This window comes from Megalops cyprinoides, chromosome 9 (assembly GCF_013368585.1).
Source record: "Megalops cyprinoides isolate fMegCyp1 chromosome 9, fMegCyp1.pri, whole genome shotgun sequence".
NCBI lineage: Eukaryota > Metazoa > Chordata > Actinopteri > Elopiformes > Megalopidae > Megalops > Megalops cyprinoides.
In genome coordinates this window covers 23,983,833-24,010,515 of record NC_050591.1, presented here as the reverse complement: position 1 = coordinate 24,010,515, position 26,683 = coordinate 23,983,833, and the positions used below count along the sequence as shown (strand labels likewise).

At 43.1% G+C, this 26,683-nt stretch overlaps 2 protein-coding genes across 2 annotated transcripts; both read left to right on the top strand.

Annotated features, from left to right (window-relative positions):
• Positions 1-1,300: 1,300 nt before the first annotated feature.
• serpine2 (serpin peptidase inhibitor, clade E (nexin, plasminogen activator inhibitor type 1), member 2) lies at positions 1,301-11,525 on the top strand. Its single transcript, XM_036536478.1, has 9 exons — positions 1,301-1,568; positions 5,538-5,806; positions 6,202-6,429; positions 6,784-6,981; positions 7,655-7,853; positions 9,246-9,343; positions 9,723-9,809; positions 10,080-10,163; positions 10,462-11,525. Exons 2-9 carry the CDS (start codon positions 5,554-5,556, stop codon positions 10,497-10,499), a joined length of 1,185 nt encoding a protein of 394 aa, XP_036392371.1. The 5' UTR covers positions 1,301-1,568; positions 5,538-5,553; the 3' UTR covers positions 10,500-11,525.
• A 544-nt stretch (positions 11,526-12,069) lies between these two features.
• wdfy1 (WD repeat and FYVE domain containing 1) lies at positions 12,070-26,633 on the top strand. Its single transcript, XM_036537357.1, has 12 exons — positions 12,070-12,229; positions 13,443-13,510; positions 13,853-13,926; positions 15,170-15,224; positions 16,640-16,790; positions 17,815-17,927; positions 20,164-20,290; positions 20,717-20,822; positions 21,565-21,666; positions 22,951-23,081; positions 23,331-23,439; positions 23,654-26,633. The coding sequence occupies exons 1-12, from the start codon at positions 12,093-12,095 to the stop codon at positions 23,711-23,713; spliced, it is 1,233 nt and encodes a 410-aa protein (XP_036393250.1). The 5' UTR covers positions 12,070-12,092; the 3' UTR covers positions 23,714-26,633.
• The last annotated feature ends 50 nt before the right edge of the window (positions 26,634-26,683 follow it).

Genomic DNA, 26,683 nt, shown 5'->3' with positions numbered 1-26,683 from the left:
CACAATTTCATTATGATAATTGCCACTGGGTGTTCTCTCAATCTCTACAAGTATTTTTCAGTGAGACAATCCTCTGCCATAGTTCCTCCTCATACAGCTGTCTGCTTACCCCTGCCTGTTTATTTTCTCAAGGCAACCCCCCCAGCTGCATGGTGTTGCAAGTGATATTTTTAACCCCCCGCCTCCTTCCCACACCCACATTACATTACATTAAATTTGCTTAGCAGACATGCTTATCCAGAGAGACTTATATTAGCACAGCTTAGGTTTTCACATGTCATCCATTTATGCAGCTGGATCTGAGGCAGTGCGGGTTAGGACCTTGCCCAAGGGTACAACAGCAGTGCCCCACCAGGGAATTGAAACGGCAGCCTTTGGGCTACACATTCTGCTTCCTGCCACTGCACCACATTGCTTCCCTACACCCTCCCCAAATGTCTTACAACATCAGTCCAGCAGCTGCCGTTCCACAGTACACTGCGCATTCCTGCACAGAAAGTCAGTGGTATGGGGTCCGCAGCTGAATCAAACAAATGCTCTTTTGTGGTGTGTCTGATCCTCTAACCTTGGGCCCCCCATTTTCCTGCCTGGCGTCTCTCTACATGACTGAGTCCTGCACCCACACACCTGTACTTTCACCCTCCATACAAGTCTACCTCTGGCTAAAGCGTGAGGTAACAACAAAACCTCTCCAGTTCAGGTGTGTGGACCTTGCAGGTGCGCTGGCACCAGGTTTCTGTTTCCATATCCCATTTGTCTTTCTTGATTATTTTTTTTTTTTCTATGGTAAAACCCATTTCAATGGTGGCAGTAGCTGTCTAGACATAGGACATGACTAGGTGTAGATGGTATATCTGACAGCTTATGTATTGGAAATTGAGTGGCCTTGACTTTAACACCTGTCTGAAGGTGGCGGCCTGTGAACAAGTATTCTCCCATAGGCTGCTTATTGTGAGCTGCGATGTCAAAATGCCCATACATAAATATCATAGATGAGGGGCTTTGATTAGGTGAGGAAGCGCAACGCAATTCCGATCTAAATTCATGGAGAAGCGCAACTAAAAGGGGTCGTCTTAAATGCTGGAGAACTCCGAAGTTCGTAACGTGGGAGTGGGATAGCTGGATATTAAGTTTTGTTTATGTCACAACCTATCTATTAAAACGCAAGTGAGCTAAGGAAAACAAAATGGGTTGTCCTGTCTCATATTTCACCATGGTGATCGTCCAGTTGCGGAGGTGTCATTTCCTGTTTACCGAGGCAAGTTACAACTTATTGCCCCAGCGCACGCGTCTCGGTGCAGCCGTTGTATCTGGTGCTGGTGATTCGAGATGACTTCGATGAGAGGGCGGAGTTCATCGCAGAAACCTACCGAAATAAACAAGGGGCGGCAGTTACTCCACCTTGTGCTATAAAGGCGACAAGAATACAAGCGAAAGGGGTTTGTAGCAAGCTGTGGTTCGTAGTTCCGCCAAGGACGTGACTTTCTTCAATACTTTTCGAGGGTTTCGTTTAATGCATTAAAGGGAAGCAGACAAAAAAGAGAAACGCTTCCCTCTGAGAATATAAGGTAAGATTTTTTCTGCAGGTACCTTCAGATTCCATTCCTAATTGGCATGCATGCTTCGCAAAACATTTGCATTTGTTTGCTCAGATTACTCGAATGGACGTTTACATTTACTTCTTTTCGCAGTCTGGCCTGTTCGCTGGTATTGCTCACTAATACAGCTGCTATTGGCAAACCAGGTGTTCATAAGTAATTTTATAGTAACACGTTAGCTAATATCTTTTGTTTAAATGGCTGGTATACTTGTGCTGCCTATTGGTATGGCCCTGCAGGTTGTATGAGGTCACAACTTCTCTGTTAGTAACCTTATTTCTAACGGGTGATTATTTTCAATACTGTCGGTAACATTAGCTGCACTGAATCGCTTTAGTTATACTATATAGATATATAAACCTATAGGTACACAGATGTGTTCGTCGTCTTCACAATTCTCCCGGTTAATTGGGGGTTAATACCAGCTCCGGTTGTTGTGTCAGCTTGTGGACCGCCTTAGAACGCAGGTTTAACTGTCCGAAGTACATGGCTAGCTCCGGACGGGACGGCGAGTCACTGGAAATTTTGAACATCTAAAATTAGTCATGAGATTTTTTAACACCAAATCACACGTTGGAAAGATTGCAGGACAGAGAATATTGGTCATCACTGCGGTGGTTTTTTTTCACGTAGTCCTCGCTGAATTACCTTGATTTATGGTATGAAATCTCGCTCTTAAAGAATAGTTACGGTCTTTGCCTGCACTGGGGGTGGTGGAGGGTAATGGGAGTGAATCATGGTGGTGTCACCCATTGTGTGTAGTGGGTGTTGCACTTGTGGTCAGCAAGGCAGTCGCCTTGGCCAGAATTATGGCTCCAGACCTGCCAGACAGACGTTCTTCTGGTTAAATACTAAAGTAACGCCAACCTTATGTCATGAGCCGTGCGTATTGGCGAAAATAGTGATGCCGCTGTTTCTACCAAGTCGTCGTTTGGTGAATGCCAACCTGAGACCAGTGTTTGTATTGCCCTAGCCAGCTCTAACTGGTCCCCTCGCTTGGGGCTGGTTTGGAGAACTAGCTACCTGAATATACATGCATTTAAGATGTCCCACTCTTGCAGGGCTGTAGTGATTACAAAATTGGGGAGGGAAGAGGTGTCTTTTGGTAAGGTGCAATATTCTGTCAATTCCGTCAACAGCACTTGATTGAATGGAGATTTGCAGTTTACTGATGCCACACACAGATTAGGAACATCCCTTTTGGACAGTCGTCAGTGTACTAACTATGTGTCTGACCAACTAGCAATTGTTTCTGATCAGGTGGGGAGAAGTACAATCCCTGCTTTTAGTGCTTCTTCAAGTTATTTCAATGCACCTTCGCAAAATCAGCCAGACTTGGTGGGATAGGGCCAAATGAATATTAGTTAAAGTGGGATGCTCCTGGCCACTTCTTTCCTGTCTGTGTACTCCTAACAAAAGATTTCAAAGAAAAGTGGAGAATCTGTAGAAGAGCGCTCTGGGAACGTGTGTTCGGAATAATGAGCTGTTCCTCCTGTTCCGAGCCACCATGTGGTGAGCAGATTTGAACAGATCTGTTTGCTTTTTCGATTTTCTTTTTGATGACATTTTAATTGATTCTGAAATCGTGGACGGGGTGGGGGGGGGACTGCAGATGCATCTTCACATCTGAATGCTGTGGCTTATGGAAGAAACCGCTGCCTTCTGAGGCACCTAGTGGCAAAGCGGTGTTTTTAATTAGGCACACTTAATTAAATTATATACTAAGTTTTATTTCCAGACGTTTTTCCAGTTCCCTTCTCTACTCTGGCTACCAAGTGGTGGAATGACTTCCCCACAGCAGTCAGGACAGCAGGGTCACTGTCCGTTTCCTGGCACAGAATGAAAACCCACCTATTCAGACTACGTCTTGGCTTCTGAAACTCTGACCCCCCCGCCCCCATCCACCACCACCACCACCACCACTACTACTGCCACTGTGGTAAAAGCTGAGCATTAGAAAGCCTATTGACAGTATAAGCCTTTGCTGTGGAAAAAGTTTTGAATTAAACTTTGTAGCAATACTCTTTGGCTCTACAAGCTCTGCTTTGGCTGAAAATGGGGATCGTAGTATGTGGTTGTATGCCTTATGACAGCATTGGCATTGATTCCTACAATGGCGCTGTATTACATATATGGCACTGATTCAGTAGCCTACTTATAGGGCTGCATACTTAACCCTATTGAATGTACTTTTTGTAAGTCGTACTGGATAGGAACACCTGCTAAATGAATAAATGTAACTGTCTCAATGAGTATGCTTTGAGCAGTTGTGAATGCAGATGTCTGTGACATCCTCCTCCTCTTTTTAAAATGTCTCATGCACTGTAAAAGAAGTAGTAAGGCTGAACAATTAAAGCCCAGAATGCAGATACATTTGCTTGATGACTGGACAGCTTACCTTGTTATAGTGCTGCAACCTTATTTTGGTTAATGCTTTTTATTTTGTTTAATGATTGTCCTGTCAGATTGCACGGTTTTAAAGAAGATATGTGGAGTCTTAATATACAGCAAAACCAGGTTGAATATTGCTAGTTTGGGCCTAAATAACATGCGTGTGGCTGAAAAGTTTTAGTTCCTTTTTGTGCAGGATTATTCAAGGGTTATATGATGAGCTGCTCAGTGTATGTCTCTGTAATGAACCGATGACAACTATTACGAGTTGCCTCAAAAGCCATTTGTTGGATATATAAAGTACTTAAAAATCTCTGCATGTATGCCATGCTTATAAGTACTTCCTGCTTTAATAAAGCCACCAGATAATGCACTCCACCATCTAGCTTGCTATGCCAAATGTATAATTCACATTAAAAAATATAACAGCAACAAATGAGCTTTACTTTGGAATTTCTTTTAACTTTGTAAGACATAAGACAAATTGCCTTTAAATGCCTCATCCCCCCCCCCCCCCCCCCCCCCCCCAATTACTGCAGAGCATTTGAAAAACAAGCAAGCAGTGCATTTAGGGTATCACCAACCACTGCACTGGGAGAGAAAATAATTTTTATTTTCTTTAGTAGAAAGCTTTTACAAAATGTTTTTCATCAGTGTTACAGTGACATTAACCACAATGACGCACATGAAATGATTCATAACATTTACTTATCTGTATTATCAGCTACTTGACTTGTATTCTCTGAGGAAAATTTAAGGCTACACTGAAAGGAAATTGGATTTAATTTTTTAACTGAACATATTTAAGTTCTGCAACAGTGTATTTTTTCATATTTAAACTCATAAACTCATAAACTCAACCAACTCATTGGTTTTCTGCCTCATACTTTCATACTTTCTGCCCACTACTTTCATGCCTCATTCCTTGACTGGTAAAATAAGTAGAAGCCAAATCTGCATCAAGTTGATTTTTTTTGTTTGTTAAATAAAAACTTACCTGTATCATGTTAGCTTTTACCATTTTCAAGTTGTAGCCAGTTCGCTTAGGCTATACATTCTTCTGGTTATTACCCTGTAAAAATGGCAGTAACCTGACAGACACAAATTGACAGGTTCAGCATTACTTTTTTGAATCACACAATGATTGAGTGAGTCCATAAACACTGGCCACAGTTCAGCCTTCAGTATCTTGTGGATTAGAGGACACGGTGAAATTTTATCTTAGTCCAGCCTGTTGTTTTTTTTCCTCTTGTTTACACAGTACCCCTATGGTCAGACACAGACATGACAGTAAAATGAATATTACAAGGCAGGTCTTTTCATGTAGTCACAGAAATATGGGGCCTAGGTAATATTTTTTTGACAATTTTCATACTAGAAGGTATGTGCAAAAAATGACTGGGTGAGCAGCTGGTCCCTAGACCCCTCTTCTGCTCTGCAAGCTATATGGTGTTGTATTTCATTTTAAATTCATTTCATTCATTACCATACAGCATTTGTCAGCTGCAGATACACGTCATTTCATATATTTTACATTGTCCATCCTAGGTGTGCAGATTCCGTGATGGGTTTCCCCCCTTTGCTGTGTCTGTTGCTGGCCCTGTCCTCCTTGGGGGTGCACTCCCTGTCTCCATCCTATGGTGAGAGAGGCTCAGACCTAGGCATTCAGGTGTTCCAGGAAGTTGCCCGCTCAAAGCCCCAGGAGAACGTGGTGCTCTCACCCCATGGTGTGGCCAGCATTCTGGGCATGTTGCTGCCTGGTGCTGATGGGGAGACTCGCCGCCAGCTTCTGTCAGCACTCCGCTACAAGAAGAACGGTGAGCTGTGCCTTGATCTGTGTGTGCTTTCTATCGATCTCCATCAGTGGAGTGTTTGTTTTACACTCTAATGGTTCTCATTTCCGCTTCTCCTTGGAATTGGTGTTCTTTCAGCATTCCCCAGCAGGTGTTTCGGTATATTGTCCCTTTAAAAAATCCATCTGTATTTCACATATCTGTATTCAGATTCCCCGCCCACTTCATCGTATCCAACAGTGCCCTGTAAACCAAAACCCTCAACTTAATGCTTACATTTCCTTCATGCACTTACACGTGACATTTTTCACCCTTGGTATATTTGTACAGCACAGTACATTGGGTTGCAGTGTTCAGGTTTGGGGTCTATTTTGCTGATCAAAATGGTCACAATTTTATCTTCTATCCTTTCGTTTAAGGTCCTTACAAGATGCTGAGAAGACTGCACAAGAACCTAACCACCAAAGCGAATCAGGACATTGTAACCATCGCCAATGCCATCTTCGCCCAAGAAGGGATCAGGATGGAGGAACCTTTCATGTCCACAAACAAAGCAAACTTCCAGTGCGAGAGCAGGAACATGGACTTCTCAGATACACAAAGAGCTGCATCTGCCATCAATGACTGGGTGAAGAACCGAACCAAGGGTGAGTCTAGCTACTCGACAGATACCAGATTGATTGGGATTGACTGGGTAGCTGATATAAATATTCTAATGCAGAATTGACACAATTCAGCATTACATTACATTACTGGCATTTAGCAGATGATCTTACCAAGAGCGACCTGCATAGGTTACAATATTGTACATCTTACTCATTTAGGCAGCTGGATATTTACTGAGGCAATTCTGGGTTAAGTAACTTGCCCAAGGGTACAACAGAAGCGCCCCAGCGGGGAATTGAACGGGCAACCTTTCGGTTACAAGTCCGGCTCCTTACCACTGTGCTCCCAGGTTTGTTGTACTTGTGCTAACATTGTTGGCCACTGTGCCCCCACAGGAATGATCCCCAGCTTGGTCAATCCAGACATGCTGGATCCAGCCCTCACCCGCTTTGTAGCAGTCAATACCATCTACTTCAAAGGGCTATGGAAGTCTCGCTTCCAGCCCGAGAACACCAAGATGAGGAACTTTAACGGGGGTGATGGCACCGTTTACAAGGTCCCCATGATGTCACAACTGTCTGTCTTCAACATTGGTGAGTTCTTTGTTGGGCCCGAACTTAAGCGGGTTCCATATAGTTACTCTGGCCAAAGGAAAGCACACACACACCAACTTACTTTTCCAAAAAAAAAAGTCTGAAATCCGATGAGTTGAATGTTAATTTTAGGTGCTGTACTGGCATTTGAAATAAGTCCGGCTTGTTTGTAAAGACTGAGTGTGTCTATCCCAGAGTTTCCATTAACTGGTATATACCAGCTTTGACTGGTAAACTTTCAAATTGTCCAACAAATAAAAATCTTCCTGGCCATAGTGGTCAATGCAATTCTATAAATTAATGAAAATAAAAATCCTCTTCCAAGCATACAGATGCTATATGGAGGCATGCTAGTGCCCGGCATTAACTGCAACTGCTCTCTTGCAAAACACTTGCAACCACAGACGTTCAGATACTCTTCATGCCAGCAACCTTGTTTGCCAAGTCACTGTGCACCGGACTATCAGTGTCGAAACCGACATCTCTCAAGATATTTTAAAACTCCTATGTGGACAGCAGTTGTGGGTACAGTTGAGTTAATTTCTACTTGGTGGCAAAACTGACAATGATTCTGATTCTATCTGGTTGCCATTGTTTAAGGGTCCATGGTCATAATACTTTAGTCACCAGATATTCCATTAGTGATATGTATGCTGCTGCTGTTGACCCTCAGGCCAGGCGAGCACCCCAAATGGCCTGAAGTACAAGGTGATTGAGTTGCCTTACCATGGGAACAGTATTAGCATGCTCATCGCCCTACCATCTGAGGAGGACACTCCTGTCTCCGCCATTCTTCCCCACATCAGTACTGCCACAGTCCAGAGCTGGACCACATTGCTGAACCAGAGGAAGGTCCGGCTTCTGCTACCCAAGTAAGACCTCTTAATTTCCCTCATTCCAAATACCATAAGCAGAACAAAAATGAAATCGATCATTAGCATTTTTTTTGCTTGTGCAGGCATGTTTTCTGTTGCCTTTTGACCATTCGATTGTATTGATCTTCTGAAAGGATTCTCTGTCATGTCATTGGTCCCTGTGGAATTTGAGGTTTGGCCAAGCTTATAGTACTTTCTCCAAGTGTTATTCCTGCTTAAAGTGGCTAGTCTTTGTGTTGTAAAAGCTGCAGTGCATGAAAAGATTCTGTTAGATTGAATACACACGTCCATCTCTTTGTGCTGCTGTTGCTAGGCTCTCTGGTAATCAGCGTGGTAATCAGATCTGGCACATACTGAAAAAGAGCTATGTTTTGTGAGAGGGACAGCATGCCTTTAATTGCTGTTGAGACTGCGCTTTGGGGCAGACTGTGGACTGTAAGATGCCATTCCCCCTCAAGTAATTTTATAAATGCTTTGCAACCCACTGTCTAGGAAAAAATAAATAAAAAAATACTTCAAGGGGTGGTTTTCCCATACGTAGTTTAACTCAAGCCAGGAGAAGACCTAATTCTATTTTAGTAAACTCAGAATTTTAAAAATGGATTTTTGAAACATTGTTTAACTTCAGATTGCTACTGGACTACAGAGAACTACACTAAGGTAGTAAAGGATTAATCAGATCAACTGTGTCTCACAATGAAAAGTTCCACATATCAAAAACCTTAACACTTCTAGAGCAGGAGATGGGCTTCCTCCTCAGAGAATCACGTCAAAGCCTTGACTCAAGCAATGATATTATCTCAGCCACATTTTATTTGCACCGGAAATGGTCATGAAGACTTGATAAGAAGTCACTCATTGTGTTACTAGCACTCCTCTGGCTGGTCTTTGTGGTGCTCATTGGTTGCTCATTGGCATAGTTCAGATAATCGGTTTCCTCAGGTGCCGTGGGCAAACTGCTGAAGTGAAACCTCCCATAGTTCTTGAGTAGCTCATATTTTCTTTTTGGAAAGCAAACTTTTTAAAATCTAGATTAGATAGTCTGAGTCCATTTTAAGACATGTTTGAGAAATGCAATTTTGTTAGTCCATTTTGAAGGTAATTTAGTGCAGGAGTAGGCTAAGTCTGTGTCTGGGGAAACTGCCCCCAACCTTTCCCATCTTGCAACTGACTATATGTGTCTTGATGAAATAATTTTCTCTGTCCTTGGAATTCCCATTGTAAGATTGTCTGAAGCTCAGTAATTGTCTTGAAGACTGTGTTTGGCTTGACCTTCAGTAGGTGGTCTTTCAGCTGAAGCCAGGTTTCTCGGTCTGTGTGTAATTAGGTTTACTCTCTTGACACTTAGTCACTGTTGGTCTGTTCCCCTCTCAAATTCTATCTGCACAGGTTTTCTGCTGAGGCTGAGGTGGACCTGGAAAACCCCCTCTCAGCTCTGGGAATAACAGACATGTTCAGTGAGGCCAAAGCAAACTTCAAACACATAAGTGAGTAACATTTCATTAAGACAACTTTTCACTTACTTTAACAATTTCCCAATGGATATTTAATAGGATATGATCATTAAACTAAGGCACAGAAAAATATCCACTGCTGTCTGAGCAACACAGTGGCAGTGTCTGTTTACTGCGATTGCAGTTTAGAATTGGTGACTCACACTGTGGTGAATCATCAGAACTCCTTTCCTGTGTGATGATTGTGACAGAAATAAAACATTTTATGGGGAAAAACGGCTTGCTTTTGCCTCCTAGAGGTGACTTGGCAGAGTTAAATTTCTGTCTTCTTTTCTGGTAGACAATCCTTTATATTTTAGTAGATAACATTTGTATCCGTCTATAGCAATGACCATTTCTTTCTGCTACCCAGCCTCGGAGCCTGTCCATGTGTCTAAGGCTCTACAGAAATCCAAAATTGAGGTGAATGAAGACGGGACAAAAGCCTCAGCTGCAACAAGTAAGCGGTGCCCCAAAGAGTGTCATGGGCTATTGCAAAAAGCCTATTACAAAACGTGGTGCTCAGGGATCACATGAAGCATTGTACTGTTTCCAGTTAGTGGGCACAGTGTGTCTGCTGACCCAAATGAGCCTTTATTGCAAAGCATTAGGGTTGCCTATCCTTTATTTTAACAAGTAACCAAAGTTTATCGATGACAGCTTGAATTGGAATTTGCACAGGAAGGCATGCTATTGAACTGAGTGTTTCTTGTCCCCCCCCCTCCCCCAGCTGCAATCTTGTTGGCCAGGTCATCCCCACCATGGGTAATAGTAGACAGCCCTTTCATCTTCCTCATCAGACATAACCCTACAGGTATGAAATTGTCTTTGGCTTGCACTCTGAAGGTGGCAGTTTTCATGCAGTACACTTCAGCATAGGTCTTAATTCCTGCTGGAGCTAAATGAGCAAATGTGGAGCATGAGAATAATTTTTAAAAGTATGTTTAAAGCTTACTCTTACCTAGCTACCTGCTGTTAAGATTGAAAATTAGAGAAAGTTCATGTATCAAAGGGGACACTACAAGCACCACACACAGTACTACATTGTTTTGTTTATGATGTGAATTTATGAACTTAATTCAGAATTTCATTAATGCTTTGTCTCATTTTAGGTACCATTCTCTTCATGGGTCAAATCAACAAGCCCTGAACATCTGAGAAGACAGAAGCAGGAGTGTATTGTTTCTAGCCCTATATTTTTTACCTGACTACCAAGAGAGACTTGTTAGCTGGATGTTTTAAGTGCTAATTTTAAAATTTTGTATATCATTTCCATTTTTTTACAGTGCAGATTTTTAAAAAGGGGCCCTCATATCTCAATGTTTTTCTCTTGCCTAGGGAACCTTAGAATTTTCTTATTGTAAAATACATTTGAGATATTTTAAACATTTTATACATGTCAAATCTGTTTATCCAATGCAATAAAACATTTTAAATACTTACTTAAATAGATGTCATTGCACATCAACAGAATGTGATCTGAGGATGGGCTACTGTTAAAGTGACTGGATTTCCTATGAGATGAGGTTTACAACTCATACAATCTCTTGTAGATGTTGAAAAAAATTGTTACTCACAAAAAACCTGCTGCAATTTAACACTGGTTCAGCAGATTTCATCCTTTTAATTGGAGCTTGCTCAGGTCGGGCAGTGACTGCTACGGATCCTCATGGAATCATTAGTATTACTCATTTATTTTCAGGCATTGCAATATGCTTTTGTGTGGCTGTCAATATAAATGTGAGAAGCACTGGAGCCGCTTTCAGCCGAATCCCATCGTTTCATATACAGTCAAAAGCGACAGGATTCACAGTAACGGCACTGAGAGCAAATGGCACATTTTAATTTTTTTTTCAATGGGAGATCTCTTCCCTCTGCGCAAACGGCTTTCCGAACAGCTAGCTGATTTGCTTTTAGAACATTGCCCTCTGGGGTAGTGTTCTGTACTGATACAATAGGGATATTTATTCTTTGTGTGCTTAATGCTGTTTTTTGCCATTTCACTTGCCTCGATGTGCAAATATGACCTTTTTCCAATGTGTCAAGTCAAAGATGTGGCAGTTTCCTTCAGTCTAGGGAAATTGAACATAGTGTTGGCAGTGGAAAAAGATTTTCCTTTACCAAAGTGTTTTTCCTTTCTCTTTCAAAATTTCTGTTCAGTCCCATTGGTGTTGTAATATGCATAATATTTAATAAAGTATACAAATGTGGAATCTTGGAGTGATTTTTGAGTGGTGTGCAAATGTACAGAAATTTGTCAACCATAAAATGTGAAAATATTTGCAGTCAATTATAAATGTGCAGAGGTCCCATGAGTAAGTGGAGAGTGAGGTATTTCAAAAGGAAATTCATGACAATCTGTAAACTATTGAAGGTGAGTGGCCCACAATATACAGTATTTAAGCTAAGCAACAAGAAAGGGCAGTTCACCACTAGAGACCACTGTTGCCCTTCCGCTCGCAATGTAGCTAGAAAGTAGTTTAATTAGATTTCTAACTGCATGGTAATCCTTAAATACTCATGCAATGAAGCGTTGTGCTCCATTTCACAAAAGTATTTTGACGCGCACTACTAATAAACTGTTGCATGAAAAGACTGTATAGCAGTACCAGGGTTTGGGGAAAATATTGAGGCGGAACTTCACCACACACTACGGTAGTACCAGTTATGTTATGGTGAACTTCCCCAGTTGTCAGCTGATTCGCCTTGTCTACCAGAGGGTAAAAGAAAAAAGAAAACAGACATGGCGGCGGAGATTCACTCGAGGCCCCAGAGCTCCAGACCTGTCCTTTTGAATAAGATCGAAGGGCACCAGGACGCAGTGAATGCTGCGATTCTGATACCGAAGGAGGACGGGGTGATCACGGTTAGTGAGGACAGGTAAGTGGCGCTCCTTGCTGTCTCGCCGTCAGACAAGCCGTAGCTAGTTAGCTTGCAAGCTAGTTTCAAACACTGCCCATCTGTAGGTAAGTGTGCATGCAAGCTATGAAGCTAGCTAACGAAGAAGGATGCTGTACAATGAAAAATAGCAGCTAGGCTTTCAACGGTAGCGGTATGCTATTTAAATTGTTAGCTTTTTGAATAATATGTATTTTTTCTGTGTCTAGTGTCTGGACTAGCAAACTTAATATAGCAGTACTTTAACATTTCGATTCAAACGATTACACGTTTGTCTCAGCTGATACTCGAATTTTAAATGAACCTTTTTTGTTAGCTAGTGGCTGCATAACATTGTAGCTAGTCTAGCTAGCAAGCAGCAGTAGCTAGCACTTCCAGTCGCAAGTAGTTGACAGCTAGCTAAGTATTGTGTGGCTAACGGAGAAGCTTGCTAGCTGGCTGTGCAAACCTCACAGCTCTGTCCTCACATGTGAACAGGTTCGTGTCAGGGTATACTGAAAGTAACGGTGTTTGAATTAGAGCGAGCTATCTTAATAAGTAAATGTATCTGGATAATTGGCAAGAAATTGCTGTTCTTTTGATTTATCTGTTCTTGTAGTTAGATAACAAGCCTAGCGAGTTTTAAACTGTGAAGACAACAGCTTGTTAGCAAGTTTAAATGTTTGTTTTCATAATGTTGGGGGCAAGAGATGCTCAAAGAAGGGAACCTACTGGAAACCAACACAGCAACGTCGGTTATATGGGTCTGGCAAGGCAGCTAACATGTGAAATGGCAAATAAGCTACTAGCTAGCAAACTAACAGGCCTTATTAGGATTTCCCCGTCAAAACCTGACCCTTATGTTGTAAGAGAGGTAGGTAATTAATAAATCTGTCACGCTGCATGGAGAGGCTTTGCATGTCTAATCGGTTTTTGGAAATTAAGTTATTGAATTAGAGGGAAACGGAGAATGCGACCTGAGGTGGAAAGTACTGCTCTGATTGGTATAATCCATTTAAGCCCCATTGTTTTTCCTGTTCTGAGCTTTTAAGGGAACTGTTTGATTTGTGGATTTTATGATGTTGCTGTTTTATTATTATTATTTGTCAGGTACCAAAAAGTAAGTGTGACTGAAAACCCAAAGATCTTGATGTGATTTTAAGGTTTAATATGTTACAGTATTTAATGTAACTGTGAAAATTTCCATCCATCCCAGAACAATCCGAGTGTGGCTGAAGCGAGACAGTGGGCAGTATTGGCCCAGCATCTACCACACAGTGTCCTGTAAGTGTGGCATCCTAATGTGTTTCTTTACATCCTGTCTTCACATCTCTTTGTCTGACTAGTTCCCTTGTTTGTTTTTATGTTTTATCTTGTAAATGATCCACATTATTAATTTGTCATGTGCTAGTTGTAATACAGTCAAAGAGAGACTTTGTGTACTGTATTAGAACATTCTTAGTGCAGATGTCACATCACACTTAGCAGTGGTTATTGCTTTTCAGTTCACTTGTTTTTCTGTATAAATCCATGTGGGTGGCGTCTGTCTGCAAGTGTGCTTTATGCATCCCAGAAGTAGTGGCTGCGTACTTCTGAATTTATGCATTTATCTATTTTTACTTTTAGCACCTTGTTCCTGTCTGGCCTATCACCATGAGAGCAAGCGGGTCTTTGTGGGCCAGGACAACGGGGCTGTTGTGGTGGGTAGCCTGTTTGCGACTGTGTCATTTGTCTTTGCAAAGTAAGCCTCCCTCCAAGCTCCTGGTGTGTTGTTTACCAAAATCAACTGTGTCAATACCGGGTTCCCAAGCTCGCCTTCATTTCGGTGAGAGGAGCATATAAATGGTTTAGTTGCAACACTTTCTTTTGTTGTTCGTGTAGTGTTTAGCGCAGAGCCATGAGGTCAGCCTCTACTCAGATCCCAGGGCCGTGTCCAATGTGTTTTCAGGCTGTGAGACATAATCCAGTTCCTGGTCACTGGCCTTGATTTATAAGCGATTGTAGGACACAGTTTTTTGGAATTGCAAAACTTGCAGAAACTTTTGAAGTTGCCAGTTTCAGCTGTGGCTGACCAGGTTTCAATTCAAATGCTGAGGAAAGTGTAATTTGACATTCTATTGATTTTTGAAGTGGGGGAGGGGGGGGGTCACTGTCCCTAGTGTCACTGCTTTAGCGAATCTGAAGCTGGTGACAACACATCAGCAACAGAAAGCATTTGTGACTTGTGTTTTGTCATCCTTCTGGTGTGATCCCGGCAAACACATTACGGTGGTTGTGATGTTGCAGTATACGGTGCAGTGACTTGTTCCTATGCTTTGGGTTATTGCTGAGGTTTTACTTGCTCCATCCATTTGCTGTGAGTCGAGTGTTCCTCCTTATCTCAACTCTTTCAGTGCAGCTGGTTCCCGAGGTCTGGGATCAGCTTGTGTTGACTGACAGCCCAACAGCCAGCATTTGCATCTTCTTGTATTGTGCTGCAGGGGAAGCAGTGATAAATCAAACAACATAAAACTCTCTGGTCCTTCTCTTTCTTGCTTAATGGTTCTCAAAGGTTTGCACTAAAGGTTTTTTGAGTAACGGGACAGCATTGGAAGTAGAACAGCATACGTTGCATGCGTTGATATGCATTTTCAAACGAGGTCACGTTTTCCTCTGATCACATGACGTTTGCCCTAAATGGGGAGCTCTCGTACTTTGAGGACTGTTGCACCTTTCTAAGAACAGTCAATTGTTATATTTAGGTCAGCACACAGAGATAGTTATGATGTCATCATCATTCTAGGCCAGGTGCTGTAACCCAACCTGCCGGTTTAGTCATGTAACTGTGAGATGTACATGGCTGGCACTCCAGCAAGTTTGACTTCTGTCAGCACCCCTCCTATCACTTTGCATATGGAATTTTAATATTACACAAATGAATATGTTTTGGTATATTTCTTACAGGAATTCCACATTTCTGAAGATTTCAACAAGATGACCCATGTAAAAACATATCCAGGTGAGCCAAGAGAACCATGCTTCAATGGAAAAAAACCGTAGTAATTTATTTAGGTTTGCTAACTGACATGTACAACTTTGAATGACCTCCAGCAAACAGCTGTGGGAGTTGTACTCACTGAGTGTCAGTTCAGTAATGTTTTCACATCACGTTGTACATGGGGGCAAAAATGTGTGTGTGCGTTTGTTTGTGAGAGTCTCACTTAAGTGTTTGGACTCTGTGGCTCTGGTCCTCCTAGGAATCAGTCACAAGATCATCATAAGCTCCCTTCACAATGTTCCCAGGATGAATTATCCCATGTGTGCACACAGGAAATGGATGTTTATGTCCTGGAGCCTGATCAGTTGCTCTCTAAACTCCAGGCTTGGCCATGTTACGAAATGATTAAAGACCGATCATTTTCTTCCTCTGATTCAGCATTGCGCTCAATGGAAGTGGAACAGCCAGCCTGTTCCCTCATTTTTTCACCCACACCCAAACTGTTTGATTACTGTAACCCACGTCGTACGTTTCGGCCACAATCCCCATCACATTACTATAAATGATATCATAATTTTCTAGAGCCTCGTAGGAAAGTCTTACAACATGTGAGCTGGATCCCAGAAAACAGATGTCTGTGTATTAGTTCCATCTGTTTTTCCCTGGCCGCTTCCAACAGCGAGAGACGGAAAGGCTGAGATGTGCAAAATCCATACCGTGCTTCTCTTTACAGCTGTAAAAGGGACCGCAGGGTTTACCACGTGTAAACCGGCTACAGTAATGGGAATCAGATTAGATCTGACACTGTGCTGACAATTAATGAGAGTGGGTTGGAAATATGAGTGGGCATTTTGAAGTTGAGGTTAAGCAGCCCTCCCTGAGTGGGAGTGGGAAGCAGCCAGTACCAGACAGTCCAGCTGACTGACTAGCCATACCCCTTCGCCGACTGAAAACCCAGCTGATGAGAGTGCAGCTTCACTCTGACCTGAACCCTCATGCCATGCACAGGCATCCTAAAGACCACACATTCTGTATTACCGCTACACCTTGTGATGGTGATAGTGGTGCTTCTGTAGTGGACTCATTTTATGTTATCCTCTTTACCAAAGCACTTGTAAATGTCAGTATGCTGATGGAAACATTGTTATAGGTTCAGTCATCTTATTAATGATTTATGCATCTAAACTACTATTTAGCTCCCTTACTGTCTGTTCTGTGTAAGTTGCATGGGATGAGAGAATCTTGTAAAAGACCAAATGTAAATGTAAGGTCGTTTATAAGTACATGGTTATCAGGGAGAAAGCAGATGAAAGGGAAATCTTATGAATTTCTGATTGGTGAACTGAGAATGAGTGGAAAATGCCAGCATGAAGTCCGCATTATGCCAACGTAATGAATGAACCGCATTATGTGTGTGTGTGTGTGTCTGTGTCCAGCCCATCAGAACCGCGTGTCGGCCATCGTCTTCTCCCTGGAGAGCGAGTGGGTGGTGAGCACGGGACACGACAAGTGCGTGAGCTGGATGTGCACGCGCAGCGGGACCATGCTCGGGCGACACTACTTCACCTCCTGGGCTTCCTGCCTGCAGTATCCTTTTACCGGAGTGGACTCCGTTTCCCCTGACTCCGCTGCAACGGGAAGCTAGAGGGTGTGACAGACATCTGGGTGGTGACTTTGCTGTTATGATGCATCATTCAGAAAATGCAATCCATTGAAAGCTTTCTGCCTAAGAGGCTTAAACCGTGAATGCCCACATCTTAAAGGCGGTCCGTTGTGAATTAAAAAGAGATGCATGCAGGACTCCCCAAGCCCTAATCTGTTAATCCCCGAAGCAGTATTAGAGAAGTGTGAAAGATGGAGCTCGCCACAGGAGAGCCAGCCGCCATGGCAGCTTAGAGACCCAGTTACACCAGTCAGGCTTCACCAGGCCCAGAGACTCAGAGGGAGCTCATTGTGTTAGCATGGTATTGTAACTGGGCTCATTTGTGTAGAGTGAAGTCACCCACTTCCTTTTGGTGAATGAGAGTTGGCGCAGTCTTGTATCTTTTGGCACAGTGGTTCTAATGGCAAATACTGTGACGTGACCTTTTCTTCACTACATAGCCAGATGGTTTCTTGTCTTCTTGGTAAAATTATCCTCAGATGCAGAAAGTGTAGAAAATGACTTCATTTTTTTATATCGTAAGATACGTCTGTCACTGTGTAGGCTTTCTTCAGCCTTGGATGTACTTGAATTGATTATACAGTAGCACAGTGCCCACTCCATGCATGGGCAGCTCTTCTGCTCTGACTGAAGGCTACATGGCAGATGAAAGCACTCTTGCATGTTGCATGGCTAATGAAGGCTCTTGTTTTTCTTAGACTGCACCTGCTCCTGTATCTCTACGTTTGTATCTAGGTTACATCCTGTATGTTCACATCCTGTACTCTTTATCAGCATGCCCTTCTATTGTGCATTAACCCTGGCACTTCTGCTTTTTCTGTATGTCTGTCTGACAGTCGGCTAATTTCTTAAATGGCTGGTGTGCATGCTGTATGTCCTTGTTTTTAATCCATCTGTGTCTTATCTTCGTTATGGCGGCACAATGTTATTCCTTAAACTGCTGTTCAGGTATGATAATGAAACGCAGCACGCCTTTGTGGGGGACTATTCCGGCCAGATCACCCTGCTGAAACTGGAGAGGCAGACCTACTCCACCATCACTACCCTGAAGGGCCATGAGGGTGAGACACACACACACACACACACACACACAGTAAAATATAGCATAAATTGTATTGCATTGGAAACCTAATGAGAAAAGCTGTCCAGAACAAAGTGTTGTATTAGAAAAAAGAGAATGTGGGTGTCTGTGTGTTTTTGAAGGAGAGAGAATGCCATTGTCTGCAGCACAAAGGAGGGAGGACGGCACAAAAAACGCCATTGACCTTGTTATTCCTCCTGCCTCTCGGTCAGAGTTAGTGTAGAAATGACATCATCATGGTGGAACTCTGCACTTAAGATCAAGTGTAACATTCATGTTCAGTATAATGTATGCTTTTCTCTTTCAGTTTTATTATATAAAATAATCCGGTACTAAGCAACAAAATCACTTTCCTTAGATTGTTGGTGGTAGTATTAAATTGGATGTTTTGGTAGTCATCCTTTCCTGGGTGTTCATAATGCTTGACTCGTGCCACATATAGATAAGGACTTGCGCTGGTGTGACTCATGGTCATATGCAGAGGTTTTTGATCTTTCACCCTTTGCAATGTTCAGAACTAGATTTATGAGGGTGCCACCCATTCGTGTCATGAGCAGCAAAGAAAGGCGTGTTTGTCAGTAACACTGCTGCACTTAATCTGCAGTCTGAGAAAGAGGAAGTTGAAATATAGAACATCAGAGACAATCCACAACAAGATCACATCTGTCTCACAATCTGTGTGAAACCAAAGCTTCTGAGTAATACCAAGACTAAAACTGTATATCAGAACCCCCTAATGGCCCAGCAGCTTAATTAGTCACTGTACCTCCTATGCCAAAACAAAGAGTAATAAGGGTGTTATTTCTGATTTTCAGTCTTTAATGGAATCTCACCTCCAGTGAGGGTTCTTAGTCAGAGATCATTTTCCACAAGGAAGATTACACTGTTTCCTGGTCTGTTTTAGTCGCTGTTTTCATTATTGAACCGAAGACTCTGAGTAGTGGAACCCACAGTTTAGCGGTGAACTTTCCATGTGAAGTATAAGCAACCTGTCATCTTGGCTTAACCATGTATCTTGGTGCTGTGTGGTACATGTGTGAGGTATACTGGTGTACAGGCAGCCAGTGAATGGCATTGTTAGAGTGTGGTCCCTGACAGAGTGAAGCAGGGAAGGTATTCAGACAGCTGGAAAGAAAAGGAAAGAATGAGACTGAAAGAAGAGAGTGAGGTATGCTGGGTTAAGGCCCAATTACTGCCTCCAACAAGAGGCATCCTCATTATACAGTAGGATGGGAAAAGTACTTGGGCAAGAATATGCCTCAGTGCTTTTTTCCCGCTTTAGACCACATGGTTGCTCTCACTGCTGATAATTGACTATTTTCTAGAAAAATCTCTGATGCGATTTTGTGTGCAGTGACACAAATAGAAACTTTCAGAGCACAATGGTGTACCCCCTGTCACTGTCACTAGTCATTTCACTGTGACATGCCAGCATGTGATATGTAAACTGTTTCCGGTGCGATATCAGTATTATTCCATAGAGATATTCATACTGTTCCATTGTGATATTTACACTATTCCAGCACAGCATTACTGACATTTACTCTGTTCTACTGTGGTTTTCATAGCAGTGTGCTGTGGTCTATACAGTGTTACCCTGCGATTTCCGTACAGTGATTTCTACAGTATTACAGTCACATATACCATGGTATTGCCGATCGTGTGACACCCAGAGTTGGTTAAATGAAACCCACAGTATGTCACAACATCTCCCTCAGTCTTCCCCTTTCTGATTTACTCAGTAAAGGCCTTCAGCTTTCAGTGAACAGTACACAGAAAAGCATGTGGTTGAGTATTAAGATTTTATTTTTAGGGTTCCAGTAGCATTTGCGTGCCCGCTGTATCATTTTAGAATAAAATATGTGATAACGCTAATAGTTATTTGTCGTCATATCAGATTAATTCAACACATTAACAAAGCTAAATGTGGATTGCAACCTAAAAGTTAAGCTGCAGAACAAAGCTCACATCTAGGTAGTAGGAACTGTATTCGTGCGGATTTATGTGCTTTTTGGTGTGTGATAGGGCAGTGTTTCAGCTTGTGCATCATCTCTTTAGATATGTCATTCTGAAATGTGCTGTATCTTGACAGACCTGCTCATGTGGAGCTCTGCTCCACTGCTAGTACGGTAACAGTTGCTATCACTCAGTGTGTCTGACTAATGTTCTGGCTCTCCCCCCCTTTGTTCCCTGTTCCCCTGTCTTGTCTGTGACAGGCAGCATCGGGGCGCTGTGGTGGGACCCCGTGCAGAGGCTGCTGTTTTCGGGAGCGTCGGACCACAGTGTGATCATGTGGGACATCGGGGGCCGGAAGGGGCGCACGCTCCTGCTACAGGGGCACCAGTAAGAGTGGGCGGGGTCACGTACACATATGACCATCAGCCAGTGAATGGAAGGGTAGTCCTGTGGCGCTGACAGACGTGGTGAATGAGAGCTGATAGAGGTGGACATGAAAGGATGTGTCGCTACTGGAAAATGAACAGTATTGCTTGTGTTGTCCTAGTGAGTCTGTTATTATTTGATACACAGAAACTGTGTGTGCTCATTTAGCTGCCTTTCTTGTTAATATTTACCAAACCATGTCTCTGCCCTGCGGTGTGTGTGTGTTTGCTGCACCTGTCCCTCTGTCTGCTGCCTCTCTGACTGCCGTCTTGAAAAGAGTGCTGCCTGTATGTGTTTGTATGGCTCTATCTCAGTGTCTGTGTGTCTGTCTACTCACGTCTCTTTCTCTCAGTCTCACCGCTCTTGTTTTTTTTTTTTCTTCCCTAGTGAACGTGTGCAGGCAGTGCGATATCTGCAGCTGACAAGACAGCTGGTTTCCTGCTCCTCAGATGGAGGAATCACTGTCTGGAACATGGACACACCCAGGGAGGAGGTACGGGAAGTACACACGAAGAGCATAACATGCCATCATTTACATAAACACAACCAGGCAGGAGCTGCACGCAAGGCGTCTAACTGCTTTGTGCTCCTTTACATTTGCACACCTTCCCCTGAACGCACTGTGGCAGAAGCTCATGACAGTGGCTGAGGTAATGCGTAGCAGTTAGGAGTTCTCATATGTAATTAGCAGTTGCAGCAGCAAGCTGGGTACAGCTCTTGCACCATTGAGTGAGGTACTTTTTATGGAAATTCCAACGTATATGTATTGGCCACGTGTAAAATGTAATCTAATGGAATTTACCCATCTGTTAAGCATATGGATACCCCACATGTCATTTAAAGGGTGTACTAGTACTATTAAGCCCCTTGAAATCACCCGTGGCACATGTCAAAAACAACCCTCCCTGCTCACAGTGATACATTGCCAGCCTGTAGGAGTACTGTTAATTGAATTGTGCTCTTTTTCATTTTCATAGAAGCTGACAGTGTTGCATTGCTCATTGTGTGGGAGGCCCTGAGTCACACGTTTGCTTTCTTTCCTTACTTTGTAATCGTTTCCTTGGTTACATGTCTTTGAATGCGTCATTGCCCTCTGGTGTACATGAAGTGGAACTACAGCCTTTCAGCCCACCTTGCCTACTGTTTTTGCTTTCCATAAAAATCCATGTCTGCTAACAGAGGCTCAAATGAAAAATTATTCAAAGAATAATGTAATTTCAACCCCCCCCCCCCAGGCTCCTCAGTGGCTAGACAGTGACTCCTGTCAGAAGTGTGAACAGCCTTTCTTCTGGAACCTCAAACAGATGTGGGACTCTAAGACCCTTGGGCTACGGCAGGTGAGAGGGGCTTGGCCATTGCATCACTCTGTCCAATCCATACTGACTGGATTTTAAATAAAATCTTTCATGTGAAGGAGACAGTGCCAATCAGTCAAGGTGCTGAAGCACAACCATGTTCATTTTTCTATTGTCTCTATTAAATTCCTCAGCATTTAAGACAGTTTAAGGAATGCAAGGAAGTATGGAATATGTAGACTGCTATGTATATAGTGCAACATACATTGCCTGTTGCATGTTGAATAACAGATTGTGAGGCCACGTGATTTATACATCCATTATGCACGTTCAGTCGAGCAGAATCTCTTCATGGTACAGCATGGAGGACAATGTATTATTGGTTGCCGGTCAGCCATTAATGGCCCTGCATCTGAACAATACAGTCCATTGTTTGGCAGGACACAGCTAATTTCTCTGGCTCTGCCCAGTGAAAGAGAAAAGATCTGCATGCTAGGCTACCACACTTGCAGCAGCTTGCAGCACCACACGTTTTTACATCTGGTGTGAACTGACAGTTACATCTACATGAGCACACACAACCTCAGCCTCTGGTGTGACATGATCTGTAGACCTGTCTCCAGTGTTGTGCATGAACGTCACGATAAAAGAGCGTGTTCATTGAACGTGCTTATTTTTTCAGTGAACGGTGAACTTGAACGTATCCGTTTGCAGCTAAAGAACATGAACTTGAGCTCGTTCAGGTTTGCGCGAGATTCGGAATCCTTGGGTGTGTTAAAGTTACTGCTTGATGAATAAACACGGATGGCGTTATTCCATACTAGAGATGATTTTATTAGTGAAACTCATCAGATAGACAGCTCGACAGCTCGCAGCCACCTGCCCATATCCCACGTAACAATCACTGCCCATGTAGATGTACGCATAAAATACTCCCTGGAGCAGCTCATTTAAAAAATGGAAGAAATGAGCTGGGACTGTGAACTTGTTCAAAATTCAAAATTGTGCACTGTGCACGTGAACTTGTTCATTTTAATCTCTGTGAACTGAACTTTGAGCTAGCTCTTGAGAAGTGTGAACTTGCACAGCACTGCCTGTCTCGTCCTCATTGAAGCTCAATATAACACCATAGCTGCTAAATAATGAAAGGGTCCACTCTAAGGTGAAAGATGACAGTCTTTCTAAACAGAACTGACAGTGACACACTACAGGATGTGAGGCCAGGTTGCAATGATGTGTGATTAGAAGACAAGACTGGCTTCAGTGTCCTGACCTTGTGATCTGTGACCTCTAAGCAGTCCTTGTGCTTGCACCTCCTGTTCTCAGCACCACTGCAGGAAGTGCGGGAAGGCCGTTTGTGGGAAGTGCAGCTCCAAACGCTCCACCTACCCAGTCATGGGCTTCGAGTTCCAAGTCCGGGTGTGCGACTCCTGCTACGAGTCGATCAAGGATGAGGAGTGAGTGCAGAATGCATGGTGTGGTCCTTGTTAACAGAAATTCACCCACCAAACCTCATGCTGGCCACATGCCTGTATCTTTGACTATTCCTCTCCATCTGACTTCCCTCTCCTCTCTTCTTTCTCCATTCATCCATGCATCCATAAGATGAAAGTGCTGTGATGTGTGATCATCTAATATCTTGCATAACCCCTGACCCCTGACCTCTAAAGTGTGACCCTTTTCTGCTGTGAATCTGTGTGTTCCAGCCGAACAGCCCTGGCCACCTTCCATGAGGGGAAGCATAACATCGCCCACATGGACATGGACCCCTCCCGGGGCCTGATGGTCACCTGCGGCAGTGACCGGGTGGTGAAGGTGAGCCCCAGTACATGCTGGGCTTTAGGTTACCCCTGACTGATTGCCAGTATCATATACATATCATATATAACATATACAATATAATAATACGTCTCACTTCTTCAGGGCACACAGCAGCAGCAGCAGCCTGTTGCTACACCAGACTGACTCGGGCTATGTTGCAGTTGTGATTGTCTCGCTGAGCTCCATCTCTTCTTCCCCCTGCTGGCAGATCTGGGACATGACGCAGGTGGTGGGGTGCAGCATAGCGACCGGTTTCTCCCCACGCTGAGAGCCCCGATGTTGACCCGCTCCACCGACAGACGTCCGTCCAGGGCCTGCGGCAGTCAAGGAAACTCCACCCCTTCTCCTGCTCTGTTTCTTTCCCTCCTCCAACCTGACATTTTTACACACACACACACACACACACACACACACACGCACCTACTTCAGGCATCCACATGCTGTGATGCCCTTTTTCTCTGTCATTCAAGCACACACACACACACTGACATGCAATAACTTCACACCTCTGCCAGGATTGGCTTTGTTTCTCTCTCACTCACACAAATAAGCATATACACAGACATGCAATATGAAATGAATTGAGCAGAGCAACCCCTCACAACGCATACAGCCTCAAACGAAACAGCTCAGCAGAAAACATGTGTAGTGTGCTGGGATCATCCCTGTGCTTCTACAGATCGCTCATACTTCATCCCACTTTGCAGTTTACGTGATTTATTGTCTTCTTGTGGGTGTAACTGGTCAGTCAACAAGATGAAAGTAACCACACAAGAACTGGCTAGAGTTTCAAACTGATTTATAGTGAATTTCCTCAGAGGGCTGTTAGCATTGAAGCACAGTATTTGATATTGGCGTGTTGGACGGCTTAATGTTTGTTTTGAACACGTTGATGTGTTTGGCAGGATGTGGCTGTTTGTTGATGGAACGATTGAAATTGCTGCCATATTCCGTGGACACTTGAGGGAGGTTTGGGTTTTTCCTGCTTTTCATCATGGGATTCGGAATCCCTGGCTCGACAGCACTGGTTGCTCAAAGCTCATTTTGTCTCTGCTTGGTCCTTCAGGCGAAGGCCTTGAGTGTTGGACACACTGACCGTTGTGACTCTGAATCCAGCCCAATACTCCTTCCGGTGCATGTCCATATCTACATGTGCAGATGTGCTGTTCACCGAAAGAGGATTCCTCTCGGGATCCCCCTCACTCTCTGGCCTTAACACTCACTATGTGATGCAATCGTTTGCCTCAGGGGAAACGGGGATGACTCATGAGCGGGCAGGGCTGAATGTCCAGGGGCTGCCGTCGGCACGCCTCGTCCCCGCGTGGTTTTGCGTCCAGCTTTGCCCATTGCGACAGGTGTCGGTTCAAACACCTTTTGAACAGTAGTGATGTGATTTTGAATATATTTCTAAACATATTTTACAATGAGTGTCAGAAGTTTTGGACTCCCATTGCCTTTTCCTGAATGATCATTTGAGAAGTGGTTTTTACTCATGTAATTAGAGCACACATTTGAGGTTAGACTTGGTGGACTTGACAAGCATCGGTGAAGAGGAGAAAGAGAAGAGTTCTACTTTTGGAACAGTAACTGAGGTGTCGGAGTTTTAAGCCTGAGAATAGGTCTCTCATCTGGTTGATTGTGGGGAGAAGAATGCAAAATGTACAAACACTGTGGCCACATATGAATGCCAGGCAATAGTATTCTAGTGAGTCCTAACGCAGGCATGCACAAAGCCTTTTATTGGTGAGGACTGTTCACTCATACCATTTAGAAGCCATTCCATTGTTCATGTTATGTAGCATTTACTTATTTCCAGTGTTGATTCTTTTCTTTCTCGTGTCTTTGGTCTTTGTCGTCAATGCCTACACAAGTCTCTTTCTCCAGGAACTGCTGGGCCTGAAAGGGCCCTTTGGCTCTCGGCTGCACTGAATTGCACAATTGGCAGTTTTGTTGGCCATCTGTTGAAAAGTTGGTTTTGAAAAATGTTTTTGGACACCGCTTTTATTATATGGCTGGAAGTCGTCGTGTCTTGTTGCGCTGCATCAGGTCCTGAAACACTGCACTGTAAAATTTCTTTTTGTGGTAGGGTAATAATATGGCTTGCCTTGATATAAGGAATATATTATGTATGGGAAACCATTCAAATTTAGGCACATTGTGTGGTCTGTTTACTTAGCATAGGTTTATATCCTTTACCCATATTTAAGGTCATATACTGGTTTGGCCCGATGGGGTGTTAACTAGAAGACGTGTATACACACTGAGTGAAAGGAGGGTTTGTGTTGACTGTTCATATGGAAAGGTGTGAGAACAGGACAGTTGGGAGACACATTGCTACAGTACAATCAGGATTCAGGTCCGGTTTCCCTTAAAAATAGCCTTTGGTACTCTTTAAAAAGAGGCAGGAATGTTGTCCCTTTCTCCATGGGCATTATCATTTAAATGCGTTCTTTTTTTCTAACATGGAGTGGTGAAATGTACCTGCATTTCTGTTGTTCACCAGTAGATGTGCTGTTGTGTTGATATTGGCAGTGCTTGTCATCAGTACTGGTCAGCTGTTGGGTAGTGCTGAGTGTTTTTAACTGATCTCCCTCCCTCTCTGAATTCAGCCAATTGAAACATACCATTCCATATAGTTGATGATTATTACTTTTCCATATAGACATGGTGATTTGTACAGATGTAGGTCTTAACTAATTTAATCTGAATGGACCTATAAGAGCAAGTGACATGCTTCACTCATTAACTCTTCATCTGTAGTGTTGGAATCGGTTAAAATTTTCTTTTTATAAGTTGTACACTAACACAGTTCCTTGCATTATTTATTTTTCGGCAGCTGATTTTTCTTTTCTCTGCACATTGCAAAGGCTGCTTACAAAAGGAGAACTGGCCCAGGGTTCGACTCTAGTTTCCCTTAATTTTGTCAAATTTCTATTCACCAGCTGTAGGAAGCAATTGCATTACGAGAAAGAAAAAGGACTAATTCCCTAAAGGTGCCGAAACTAACATCTGCTTTGTTTTTATGTCAATGATTGTATATCCCTTGTAGTTTTGCAATGGAACTTGCTGTCCGAACATTGTTGTATATCTCTAATAACTGTATTTTTAAAGATAACTCATGTTGATAATGTCTCTACCTGATGAGCTGTCAGACTGTAGAAGATATGAAAATTGAAGAATAAATTCAAAGACGCTTAATAAAGTTATTCGCTCTAACCTGTAGTTTGATGCCAGCTTC